Raw genomic sequence first — 13,077 nt, 5'->3', positions numbered from 1 at the left:
TTTTGCCACAGCCTGAGGTGAAAATGTGTGGGGGGAGGCAGGAGCAGGGAGGGGTGTGGTGTCCCCTGTTACCCCTCCAGCAAATTCCCCCAAAGTGACTGCTTTACTTGACAATGTAACAGACTCACCCAGCAGTGATAGGAGGAAGTTCGTTGAGGTAGTGTGAATCAGGCCTAGAAAAGATGGCCCTTGGGAGCCTTTTTTTAATCCCTTGGACCCCTCCCTGGCCAACAGGTAAAATCCCCCCCACCCCGGGGAGGGGAGGAATCAGCCACCCCTCTAGTCCAGACATTCATTTCTGCTGTCTCCACAGTGTTTTCTTGAAGAAGAGCCCATTTCTTTCAGTTGTTAAAGTCACGTTTTGTAAGCTTGGGATTTAAAACAGGTTTCCATTTTAGAAAGGTTTTGATAGGATCATTTTTTTTTTTTCTGGACACCTATTTTGTGAGCTGTATTATTATTATCATTTTGCTCTGGGTCACAGGTATCTTCTGGGCTTTTTGGCAAGGACAGGAACCTAGCCCTGCAACTGGCTCCTTCACCAGGCCAGAAGTGAAACTCTGAGTCCCTGAGGCTCAAAAGTAATATTTTCTTCTGGGTTGCCCGCCATCCACGCTTCCTACTCTCTGGGAAAGTTTGTTCAACCAACTAGGATTTTACCTAATCCGGGTATCAGGCAACCCACGTATTTTCAGCCTGTTCACAAGATCAGACAATGTTGTCAGTTCCAGGGACACTTGACCGCTGTGAGCGGTGGCCCGCCCGTTCACCGGGGCAGAAAAACAGTGTGGCTTCTCGGGGCGCCTGGGAGGCTCGGTCGGTTAAGGGTCCGACTCTTGATTTCATCTCAGGCCACGATCTCATGGTCTGTGAGATCTAAGCCCCAGGTGGGGTTCTGCACTGGCATCAGGGAGCCTGCATGGGATTCTGTCTCTCCCCCTCTCTCTGCCCTTCCCCTCCTCGCACATGCGTGCTCTCTCTCTCTCTCTCTCTCTCTCAAAAATAAATAATGAAACTTTTCAAAAAGAAGAAAAGCAGTGTGATTTCTCAGACTGTCACCTAGCTGTCGGCGTGCCTGGTTCCTGCACCCAGTGAGACCAGAGGTCCAAGAGCCTGCGGTGTTTGTCTGGTTCATGCTTGAATTCTCCCACAGCCCTGAGTACGTCAGGGGGGCCCTGCCTCCTCTCCAGACCCGCCTCTTACCTCCCGCTTTAACACACGGGTGTGGACCTCACTGTGCTCTCACAAATCCGTGTGCCTTCGGGTTCATCCTCTGTCAGGCTAGGATGTCCTTTCTCTCCCTTCCCTGGACTCCCTACTAATCCGGGGTCAGAATTCTATTCACCTCTTGCCTCCAAGGCACGGTCCTGCCCCTCCCACCTCACCCTCGCCCTCACCTTCACCAGGGCCCTGGTCACACCTCACTGTAATGACACCTTCACACACTCCAGGAAGACTTCCTTGAGGGCACACAGTGTCCTTCCTGCCTCTCCAGTGCCAGCCCAGCGCCGGACTCTCGGTAGGGCCTCGACTAGCACCCTTCTCCCTCCCTATTTGCTTTCACCTATTTCAAAGGACAGGCAAATGCTGCAAAGTGCTACCAGGTGGGTATTGTCCCGGCTTCCTGCAGAGCGAGAGGCCTGGGCCTCCCTGAGCTTCGATTCCACCTTCTGCCTTCCAATTCCAGGGGCCTGGGATGGTTTGGGGCCTCAGCCCTTCTCTGTCTGGAGATGGCGTGAGAAGTACTTGGCCGAGTCCCGGGGGAGAGCCCCGGGCCAGCTGCACAGGGACTGTCTGTTCCTTCATTCACTTTCCGTGGGCCTGACCCTGAAACACAGGGAAATCCGTTGCCCTGTATCTAACTTCCCAGTCAGTCTCCAGAAGCTGTATTACAGGAGTCGGAGGAACTGGGGCTGCGGTTTTGGCCCTGAACCTCAGGCCTGTTTGAAGGTGGGACTGCTTGGGAGACCTCAGGCCAGGGACCTTCTTCCAGGGGCGCCAGGGCTTGGGCCCTCAGGGACTAGAGCGGATCAGTTGCCTGCCTGAGGAGCTCTGTGAGGACTGGTCCCCAACCTCAATACCTCCTTCCCAGGTCCCAAGGGGCTCTGTCTCCTGCATAGAAACGTCACCAAGACGGGGCATCCGGGTGGCTCAGTTGGTTAAGCATCCGGCTTTGGCTCAGGTCACCATCTCGTGGTTTGTGAGTTCAAGCCACATGTTGGGCACCATGCTGAGAGTGTGGAACCTGCTTGGGATTCCCTCTCTCCCCCTCTATATCTCAAAATAAAACAAGGAAGGAAGGAGGGAAGGAAGGGAGGGAAGAAAAGAAGGAAGGAAGGAAGGAAGGAAGGAAGGAAGGAAGGAAGGAAGGAAGGAAAGGAAGGGAAGGAAGGAAGGAAGGGAGGGAGGGGGGAGGAGAGAGCGAGGGAGGGAAGGAGGGAGAAAGGAATGAAGGGAGGGAGGGAGGGAGGAAGGAAGGAAGGAGGGAAGGAAGGAAGGGAGGAAGGAAGGAAGGAAGGAAGGAAGGAAGGAAGGAAGGAAGAGAAAAGCGTGCCTGGTCCCCTGTCCTGTTTCCCAGGCTGTGTCCTTTGTCCCCACAACCCCTGTGCATCCCACTCCCCTTCACAGCCTGACATTCCTTCTCTTGGAAGTCCCTTTGGAGATCAGCATCCTTCTCACTGAGAGGGGAAGGTGAGATCTGGAGGAAGGTCAGGAATGTTGGCCCCTAGTCCCTCAGACTCCTCTTCCCATGGTCCCCAGGGGCATAGTCCTGTCTCCACCTCCGCAGCCACGTCTCTGGTAAGAGCCCCATTGGCTGCACCTATGCCTGCCCCTATGCAGAGTTTCCTTGTAAAAACAGACCGAGTCCGGATGCTGAACAAAATGTCCCAAGCGAGTGGCAGAGCAGAGCCCCGAGCTCTGCCGTCTTCCCCAGTGCTGTCACCCTATCCTACACCACCTCCTCCAAGTCACTGTCGACCCTCGACCCTCGAGCCTCACCACCTGTCACCTGGGCGGCTTCCTGTTCCCCTCCCTAATGCTTCCCCACCTGCCCCGCGTGGCGGCTGCATTGAGTGACACCCACAAGATCCGACGTGGGAGGGTGACCAACATAGTGGTTCAGCAGGCCCGGGGTGGGGGGGTGGGGAACGTGGACGGCTTGAGGGGATCGGGAAGGAGCAAGAGAATCAGCTTAAGGTCCTTTGCTTACAGGTGTGCGTGGAAGGGGTGGGCAGGAGCCGGGGACAAAGGTCCAGAGAGAAGGTCTGAGACATGGGGATCTTTAGGGGAGGACAGGACAATAAGACCAACCACAGACAGCGATCAGGGGTCCAGACTTCAGCTACTGGTCCAGCCGAGTTGTTGTCCCCCTGGGTCAGGCGTCAGAGGCTCTGAGCAGCTAGCGTCAGGCAGATAGGGAGGTGACTGAGGGTCATCGGGCTCGCCTCAGCCCCAGATAGGACAGCTGGAACAGAAGGAAGTTCAGGGAAGCAGGTTTGGCCCGGAATCATCCAGCCAAGGACCAAAGGCCGGCTCCTCCAGAGTGGCGGTCACCTGATTTGACTTTATTGCCGGATAATCTTCCCTCGGGGAGTATGTCCCTTGGGACACCCACCCGGTGGCCCCCTGGGAGGAGAAGCACGGTGGGGGGGTGGCGGGAAGGACTCCGGGGTGGGGGGAGAGGTTGGGAAGAAAGAGTGCTCAGCACAGGGGTCCCCAAGGGGCGATCGGGCCAGGCCGGGGAGAGGCTTCAGCCTCGTTTCTCCCGGGGGTCCTCATCCCTGGCATTCTGCATCTTTTCTGGGCTCAGATGAGCCAGAGCCCCACGGCCAGAGTGACCACGAGGAAGGAGAAGAGCAGCCCTTTGGCCCAGAGGCAGAAGTAAGTGGACGTGTCCGAGGCATAGCCAGGATCTGGGGGCAGAAGGAGGCAAGGAGAGCGGGGCTTGCCAGAGGGAGAGGGAGGTCCCCGTTAAGAGGCAGACCCCGGGCCCAGATCCCACACGGGGGGCTCGAGTCAGCAGTCAGTTGCTGTTCCTTTTCAAGTGTCTCTGGACATACGTGTTCTAGTCACGGAAGCTCAGAAACTAAGATCCGGGGGGGGGGGGGGGGCGGGTGATCTTAAGCTAAGCCAGAGAGTAGAGAACCTTTGGAAACTGGGGAGCACTGCCCCCCTGCCCAGTGCAGTGGTCAAGTCCCCCTGGGAAGGAGGGAGGTTCTGGATCCCAGGCACTCTCTTGGGAGGGGTTGAGGGAGGGAGGTGGCCACCTGTCTCTGGGGTCCCGGTACCTGCACAGAAGGGCCCGGCAAGGACCAGACGGGAACAGACGCTGCTGACGGGGTTGGTGGCCCTGCAGGTATAGGAGAGGGCATTGTCCCCAGGTCTCCAGGACGCGCTGAGGGCAGAGCCCTCACAGACTGTCTCAGTGTCTCAGGTGCTATGTTCCCAGGACAGCCAGCTGTGGGTCACATCCAGTCCCGCCTTCTCTACGGAGCACGTCAGGGACACATTAAAGCCACCTTCCCTGGAGTTCTCAAAGCCCACCGTGACGCCAGGCTCCGACAGCCGTCCTAGATGAAAGAGGAACGTGCAAAGGCCCTCTACGTAATCGGGGGTCAGATCTGTTTCCTTAAGCTCCTCAATAGTGGGGTGAAGGGTGTGTCCCCTGAGAGTCCCTTCACGTAAACAGAGACTAACAGAACCCATCCACCGTAACATCTGCTTCCAGGGTCCCCCGGGCAGCTGCTAAGGTAGACACACCTGCCTTTGGCATTTCCTACTCCCCCCGCCCCCACCGCCCAATGTCTCGCCTTCTCTCTCTCCCTTTTGCACCCCACCTCCCTCTAAACCCTATTCTGCCTCCTTGATCCCAGAAAATATTGTCACATGTTCTGCGTTGCGGAGGGGCAGGGGGGGGCATTTATAGTTTAGTCAGCGTCTCTGCAAGATTCGAGGTAGAACATCAGTCAATGTCACAGGCACTAAGAGACTTGGTCCAGGTAGAGAGGAGACGTTGGTTAGGAGCCCTCGCATCACACAGAAAGATAAAAAGCTCGGAACTAGAGGTGGCATCCAATGCCAGGAGGCAGAATCTCGGTGGGAGGGAGAGACACCCCCCCCCCGGCAAGGTCTGGGGCACCTGCCCCTCTCACCATGTTGGGAAGGTCCAGGGGAACAGCCTTAGGGCCCAGGGCCTCACTGCACCGGTGGCTGCAGCTCAGATCCTGGGGTTGGGCACACCGGAGACACTCTGCCTTCTGGTCCCAGCCCCTCAAACCACAGCCCTGAGTCCTGAGACCACTACTCCTCTGCGTGCAAAGCCCAGGAGAGCCCCAAAAAGCAGCTTTAGAATTCCCAGCCTCGACTCACGGTAGACACGGAGACTGTAATGCTGCCTGGCAGAGATCTGGGACGTCCTCAGGTTGACCTGAGCCTTGTAAGGCCCTGAGTCCCCCCAGCTCAGATTGCTGGTGAGCAGGGAGTAGCTGGGGTCCGGGAAACTCACTCTGCCCGCGTATCGAGCGTTGGTCACCATGATGGTAGCCAGCTGTCCCTCTCTCCCCAGAACCACCGTGGCAAGCCTTATGCGAGAGGACCAGATGACATTGAATGGTACCTCCAGGGGAAGGCTGACGGACTCCTGAAGCACAGCGACTACTTCCTCGGCCTCCACGCCATCTCCAGAATCCCCGTCGGCTGCAAGGAAAGTAGGAGACGGAGGCAAAGTCCCCACCGGTGTCTCGGGGCCGCCGAGCCTGGCAGTGGGGCTGTGGCGCATGCACACGGCCCCCGGACCGTGCGGCTTCCGGGCCCTGCACTCAGCCTCGCCCCCAGCCGCCTGTCTGGCTCTAGCTTTCCGCTGTGCCTGACTTGAGCACCTGCCAGGGGCTGGCTTCCGTCTGGGTCGTCCCCCTCCGGGTTTTACCTTCGTGGCTGCTGCGGGCTGGTCCCCTTTCTAGAGCCCAGGCTTCCTCATCTCTCGATCCTGCACGAAAGCCATACCCTACTCCTCTTTAGTCCAGAAGGGCCGAAGCATCCGGCCCCAGAGAAGGTGCCCAGCCAGCCCAAGCCCCAGCAGAACAGCAGAGCAGAGGGGAGGAGACTCTCTTGTCCCGGGACTGCAGTCTCTCACCTGCCCGAAGCAGCGGAAGCAGGAACAGCATCCGAAGGGCCCCCATGTCAGCGGCCCTGCGCCCGAGGAGGTTGGCCTGCTCGGCCCCCAAGACTATGAAGAAGACAGGCTGCTAGAGACAGAGCGACTGATTGACAGTCCCTAGGAGGGGAAATACATCCCACCCCCCAGCAGCCTCCGACTTCCCTTATCCTCACCAAGCCCTTCCCTGTCGGTCTTGGGAACTTCTCTCTGAGCCCAACTGCTGATCTGGTTCACTCCCTGACTCATGCTTCCTGTCCATCGAACACCACTCGGATCCCGCTTCCTCCAGGAAGCCTTCCTAGACTCCTTGCCCCCTGTATTCCCAACCCACCCCCCCACACACACACCACCTGTCCTGAGCCCTCAGCATACTCTGTGTCAGCTCTCGTTTGGAAGTTCCTGTGTCGCTGTGGTCATCTGACCTTATAAGCATCTTTCTCTCCCCAGATGGACTCCAACTTTTGGGACATCTCTCTAAGTCCCACACTAGACACAGGTGGCAACCAAGTGATATTTCTGGAATGGATGAATAAATGAAGTATTTCTCTCTCTTTTTTTTTAAGTTTATTTATTTATTTTGAGAAAGGGGAGTAGGGAGAGAGAGAGAAGGAGCCCGTTGCAGGGCTTGAACTCGTGAACCACCAGATCATGACCTGACCTGAACCAAATCTGAGAGTCAGAGGCTCACGCGACTGAGCCACCAAGGTGCCCCTGGAGTATTTCTAGTTTGCTCTTGCTAGGTCCCCACTTGAGAGACTATTCGGAGAAAGAAAACTTTCGACCCCCTTAACAAAAGCACTTTGGGCCAGAGAGCCCATTTAGGTTGTCCACATTATGGAAAGAGTAAATGGTGTGAATATGATGTGGACCAAAGCTGTAGGAAATCTGACAGTCAGAGCTGTCCAGGAGGCAGTGGTGGCCTTGCGAGGTAGTCTCCACCCCTGGTAGTCAAGCTAACACTGGAAAATCTTGGATTGTTGGATGTTGCACAACCTGTCTGGCATCAGATGGGATAACCCTTAGGGTTTTTTTAAACACTCAACTCTACGGGTCTCTGCTGTGATCAGGAAGCAAGAGTGATGTCCCCAAGACCGAGGACACAATGGGGGCAGATACATCAGTTCTGGTCAAGGGCCAGCTTTTCAAGCCTTTAGGTTGGCAGATTCAGCACTCTGTCAGCTATTTACTAAGCAGCTTCTGTGGCCGAGGCACTGGCCTGAGAGATCAGGGGCAAGGATCTGACCTCGGACAACTAACTGAGAGCTTGATGAGTTTCACCAAGGACTCATCTGGGGAGGCTAGGACAAGGGGGTCTAGCAAATTGAAGTCAGGAGGTCAGGAAAAGCTTTCAAGGAGAAACGATCTCAAGGGTAGCAGGATCTGCTGAGAGAATGAGGTGGGGTGTCCCGAAAGTTCAATTTCAGGAGCATCAAACCTCAGGGATTGGAGTTTTTTTGAAAACGTAGATCAGGTCCCAGTCTGAGTATGAAAACGTTCTTATGTAATCTTCCCATTAAAAAAAGAAATCAGAACAAACCAAAACAAAGTCACATGCCTAATGTGCAGAGTTTAAAGGGTGAGTCTATCCGTTGGGGTCTCCGAGAAGCAGGTGCTGGCGTTGGGGGTGAACGAAGTTCCACGTGGGTGGAGGGAAAAGCCCATAAAAGATAAAAAGGAAGGAAGCAGGGTCAGGCAGGGAGAGGCCACCAGCACCACTGTGCAAAGCGGACAGTCCCTGCTCTGCAGCAAAGATCCCTCACCTCTCTGCGCAGTCAAGGAAGAGCCTCCCCAGGCTGGGCCTCCCCAGGAAGAGCAGGGGCCCCGGGGGGCTGTGCTGGAGGCTGTCCGTCAGCTGCACCCCTGCAGAGGAAGACGAGTTCTCTCTTGACGGGGATCCAGGATCACCTTCGTGGCCGCTGCAGTGAACACGGTGTGACCAGATTGGTTGGACCTGTCTTCATAAATAAGCATAAACAATATGTCATGCTTCTTGTGTAGAGGGACATAATTCTCTCTCTCTCTCTCTCTCTCTCTCTCTCTCTCTCTCGCACACCGCCATCCTCCCTAAGCTCTCTCAGTCCGATGTGCAGAAGGGACTTCTCAGAAGATGATTTTCAAGCGCTCTGAAAATCTGATTTTCATTCTGCCTCGTGGGAACTCAACTCCATATCTGTCGCTCACTGCCCCTTCACTGTTGCTGTGGTTCAAAGATTTTATTTTTCAGTAATGCCTACACCCCACGTGGGGCTCGAACCCACAACCCCAAGATCAAGAGTCGCACGCTCCACCGAGCGAGCCAGCCGGGTGCCCCCGGCCCCTTCATTTTTGTCCAGTAGGGTGGTCTTCCCCTGCCTCGGATGAGAACTCTGGTCTTGGCTTCTGGTCGGAGTTCAGAAATGAGAACTTCCTGTCCCGAGTAATAACACAAAATTGCAACCTTAACTTCAAGTCGGTCTCCCCCTCCCCCGGCTTGGGTGTGTCTCAGGTTGGGAGCCTACACCGGGGAACGGGAAAGAGTGTCTGCTCGATGAAAGTTTAAAAAAACTTTTTTTTTTTAATAAAAATAAAAAATAAAAAGAGTGTCTCTGCTCGCTCCCAGCTTACCAGGCACTTCTGCCCGGAGCTCCCTGCCCCCAGCTCCTGCCCCACCTCTCCAGCAGGGTGAGCGCCTGAAGGAGAGGTGATGACGTCCGGCTAAGTGGCTTTGCTGTCTGTGGGTCTGGCAGATGGTTAAGATGGTCTCTTCCTCTGAGGAGCAGTTTTGTGGCTTCTGGAGAGTTTCTGCTGGTCCTCTCCCTCCTACCCTTGACCCAGGGCAGATGCATCTCTACTCTGGGTGGTCCTTCGAAAGGCCCTCCACAGCCCCTGGACATGTGACCAACGTTCTGTCCCCTCTTCCCGCCCCTCCGCTGTCCCCGCTGTGTGGCACCAGAGACTCAGGCAGCAGGCTGTCTCAATGCTGGCCCTCGGTGATCTGTCATATTCCTCCCTGACAGGTGCCGGGATCTACAGCACATCGCACTCCTGCCTGCCTCGAGGGGGTCAGATCTCAGCGCACAACGCTCCCAGGCCTTGGACCCTCCCCCACGGGACCCATGTCCAACCTCCCCAAGTCCTCACCTTGACCACCCCTCCCTTGGCCCGCGTCCTTTAGGGGGAAGCGGCGGGAACTCAGAATAAAACAACAGCTGTGTCAAAGAACTCTCTTTCCAGCGACCCACCCTGAATCCCCACCCCCCGGGTGAGGGGTCCCAGAGCAGGGACCCAGGCTGCCCTTCGATCCTGCTGTAAATCCCACCAGGGGAGAGGGGTCCCCCTCACTCTGCTTTGCTCTCCTGACACCTGGCTCATAGACACGGTGGTGGAACCACGCAGAGAGGCTCCCGGCTAACACCTGGCATGCGACGGACACTTTGGGTTCCCTTCCCGCAGCCTCCGGCCCGGCTGATTCCGGCGTTGCTGTTGGACGGCGTCGTGACGGTCCCCCCCCCGCACCCCCCATGCCTGCACCTCTGCTTTTCCGCTTCTGGGCTTTCTCAGAAGCAGTGGAGGCCACTCAGCCCAGGTGCGGAGGCGCAGGGGGGCCGTGTACAGACCCGGAGGCCACCCCAGCCAGTGAGGCGCCGACTTGGTGGCTAAACGCCCCCCTGCCCTTCCCTGCGACCCTGCTGAGGCTTGTGCTCTGTGGTTCTTCAAGGGTTGAGCCCCACTTGCCCACGGCAGTGACCCACCCTTGACACGGCCCGTGTTGGCTTTCCTCCCCTCCCAGGCTCGTCTTCCTCATTCTTTCAGGTTGGCTTCCCGGGTCACCTCCCCATAAAGACTTCCTCCACCCAAGCCCTTGTCCAAGGCCCGGCTCTGGGAGGAACCCAGAGTAAGATACTGTTGTCCGTGATAAAAATAGTTGCGCCCGTGACATTTAGCTCCCCGGTGTCTCCCACCGGGTTTTCTTAGGGACAAATAAGTTTCTCCTGCCATAATAGCCCTGGGAAAGAGGGGCCAGGGAGAAGCCGGTCCTGCTCCGACGGAGGGGAGGGGCAGTAATAAAGGGTCCGACCTTTCATCAGACTCTCTCTCCTCAGCTTCTCTTCGGGTCTGGACAGATGGGGACCCGCACAGCAAAGCCATGGCCCTGCAGGAGCCATTAGCAGATAAGTCCCAAATAAACCACCTCCTCACGTCTCTGTTCTATTCCACCTGCCCGGTTCGCCTTCTTCTTCAAGGTCAGGGTTAAAAGCGATGACTGAGCAGGGCCGTGAAGGTGGCAGGAGAACCCTAAAATAGCGTGCAGGTGGTTAAAGGGCGCCCAGAAGGGCCCAGAGCTCCCCCTGCACAGGGACCAGCCCTTGCGGGGTCCCTGAGGTGGGAGAGAACAGCCCCCACGCACGGCAGGGCACGTGGATCCCGCCAGGATCCCACCAGGCGAGGCCGAGAGACTGAGGTGAAGGAGCTGAGCCGGGCAGCGAAGGGGGCAGGAGGCAGCTCCCAGGGCCTCGAGGGCAGCTCGAGTATATAAGGCCCGCTCTCCCCAGAGGTCACCTGTCACGGCTGGAGAAACACAGGACGGGCCAGAGGCACACGGAGGGGGGGAGGGGGGGTGGGGGTGGAGGGTTAGGTAGAAAATCTGTTTTAAGATAGGAGACAGTTGAACATATTTAAATGCTGAGGAGAGAAGCAAGCAGGAAGCAGGAAATGAATGACAGGGTGGACGCAGAGGGGCCCCCACCGCTCCCAGAAGATGCGAGGGAGCTGAGATTCAGGGCCCGGGAGGAAGCCCCAGCCTCGGGGTGCGAGATCATCTTTTATTTTAGGAAAAGACGGCCAGAGATGGGGTGGGTTTGTAAGTGGCAAGAAGCTGAGGGGAGTCCTGCCTGGTGGTTTTAATTTTCTCGGCAAAGTAGAGGTAACGTTATCTGCTGAAACTGAGGGTTTGAGTGGGTGTGTCAAAGGCAGACATTTTGGGAGAAAGGACAGGGTTCGAAACACATCAGGTGACTCTGTGTCCAGGTTTCTGGGGACTGTCCCAGTTTACGCCTGTTGTCCTGGCCTGGGTATCAATAATGCCCCTTTTTGCTCTTAGGAAGGGTCCTGGTTTGTAGGATAAATTACGTGGATACTCTAGAACAGGAGCAAAATCTTACTAAAGGAGTCTCAGTGAGCTAGCTAAGCTTTATTATTTTTTTTTAAAGTTTATCTATTTTGAGAGAGAGAGAGAGAGAGAGAGAGGGAGGGAGGGGCAGAGGGAGAGGGAGAGAGAGGGAATCCCAAGCAGGCTCCACGCTGTCAACACGAAGCCCAGGGCAGGGCTCGAACCCGTGAGCCATGAGATCATGACCTGAGCTGAAATCAGGACTTGAACGTCCAAAGACTGAGCCACCCAGGCGCCCCGCTAGCTAAGCTTTAAGAGTTGAGGACCACCCTTAGCTCTTCTGGCCAACGAATGGCCCCGACGGTCCGGAGGAGGCGGTGGGGCGGGCAGCGGGTACAAGAACGCACCTGCAACTGTCACACTGCCTGGGCTCCTCCCTCTGAGGAGTGGGGTCCTCACCGCACCTGCTCCACCTGCAGGCAGCGGTGGAACGAAATGAGGTGTCAAAGGAAATGAGCCTGCAAAGGGTGACAACCGGGAGGGTCCATGCCTGTGGGATGTGCTTCTCACTGATGGCCCGCGACTCGGAAAGCTCAAGGGCTTTGGCCTCAGGACGACCCAGAGCCCCTCGGTCATCAGCCATGGGGCCACTGAGGAGAATACACAGGAAGTCTCTAATGCTGGACACATGCCCAGGCTTATTCGAGAAGGTTCTCTGGCAGCACCGATCCGCCGCGGTCGGGGAGGCAGAGGGCGTCGCTGGCGGAGGCGGCCCAGCTGGGAGTTACCGGGAGTTCGCGCCCCCTCCCCACCCCCCTGTGCCAGGTCAGCCCAGCACGCTCGCTGCCCTGAGCCCCGGGTGCGCCGCGCCCGGCAACTCATTCCTCGTCCCTCCCGGGCATCCAGACCCCAGAGCGACTCCTGCACACCCGCCGCCCTCGACTTCTCCCAAGTGCCATCGAGCTCAGAACGCAGGGATCAGCGCGTGCACCGCAGAGCCGCACAGAGTCCCTCGGAGGGACGTTTACCTCACCGGTTCCTCTGGCCCCGCTCCAGACCCGGGGAACCAGAGGGGGGGGGGGGGGCTGTGGGGGGAGGGGTTGCAAATCCGCCTGCTGCTCCAGGTCCCCCGGGGGGTCTGCTGCAGGCTAACATCGGACAACACCCCACTCTGCCTGCTCCTCTGTTTCACTGAGACGGAGAGGAAATTCCCCGGCCATAAATCTTTGTCTCCGCGTGAGTAGGGCTCTGAGACTGCCTGCTTCTTGGGCTGGGCTTCCCAGAACAGGAGAGGGTCTCTGGGGCTTTCAGTGCGTCCTCCTGGGGGTCCCCTGGCAACTTGGGGGCGCTCTGTCCCCGATCATGCAGGGGAAGCGGGAGCGAGGCCTGGGAGCGTCCACCTGACACGGCCCGGGTCCCGGGTCCTGTGTCTGTGCTTATCCTTTGACAGTGGCCGGGGCGGGGGGCGGGGGGCGGGGGGAGGTGGGGGCTGTTGAAACAGAAGCTGTTGGAAAACAGGGTGCCGTCGCCCAAAGAAGAAAAGTTCAGAATCTATTGGTCTCGTCCAACCCCTTATTTTATGAATTAAAACCGCAAAAAGGAAAACCAAAAACCAGAGGTCCAGATGCTAGAGGGCCGTTTCTCGGGGGCCACACGAGGCCAAGCAGACGCCCACCCCCAGGTCACCGGGTGTCTTGTCTCTCAACGGAGACTTGACTCAGTTGGACTGACTTGAGCTGTAACAGAGCTACATCTGGTGATGTCCCCGCGCACGGAAAACCCGCGCGGTACAAGTTACTCGTGTTTTGGTGGAATTGTCAGTTTGCACTTG

General features: G+C 57.2%; 1 protein-coding gene across 1 annotated transcript; it reads right to left on the bottom strand.

The window, feature by feature from the left end:
* Positions 1 to 3,545: 3,545 nt before the first annotated feature.
* Positions 3,546 to 5,779, bottom strand: SLAMF9 (SLAM family member 9). The gene is given in 3 exon segments (XM_043568069.1): positions 3,546 to 3,914; positions 4,290 to 4,571; positions 5,371 to 5,779. Coding segments are annotated over 3 exon segments (903 nt in total). The 3' UTR covers positions 3,546 to 3,702.
* Between the last annotated feature and the right edge of the window lie 7,298 nt (positions 5,780 to 13,077).

Source organism: Prionailurus bengalensis, chromosome E4 (genome assembly GCF_016509475.1).
Source record: "Prionailurus bengalensis isolate Pbe53 chromosome E4, Fcat_Pben_1.1_paternal_pri, whole genome shotgun sequence".
Classification (NCBI taxonomy): Eukaryota; Metazoa; Chordata; class Mammalia; order Carnivora; family Felidae; genus Prionailurus; species Prionailurus bengalensis.
The sequence above is the reverse complement of the archived record's forward strand: the minus strand, read 5'-3'. Positions and strand labels throughout refer to the sequence as shown.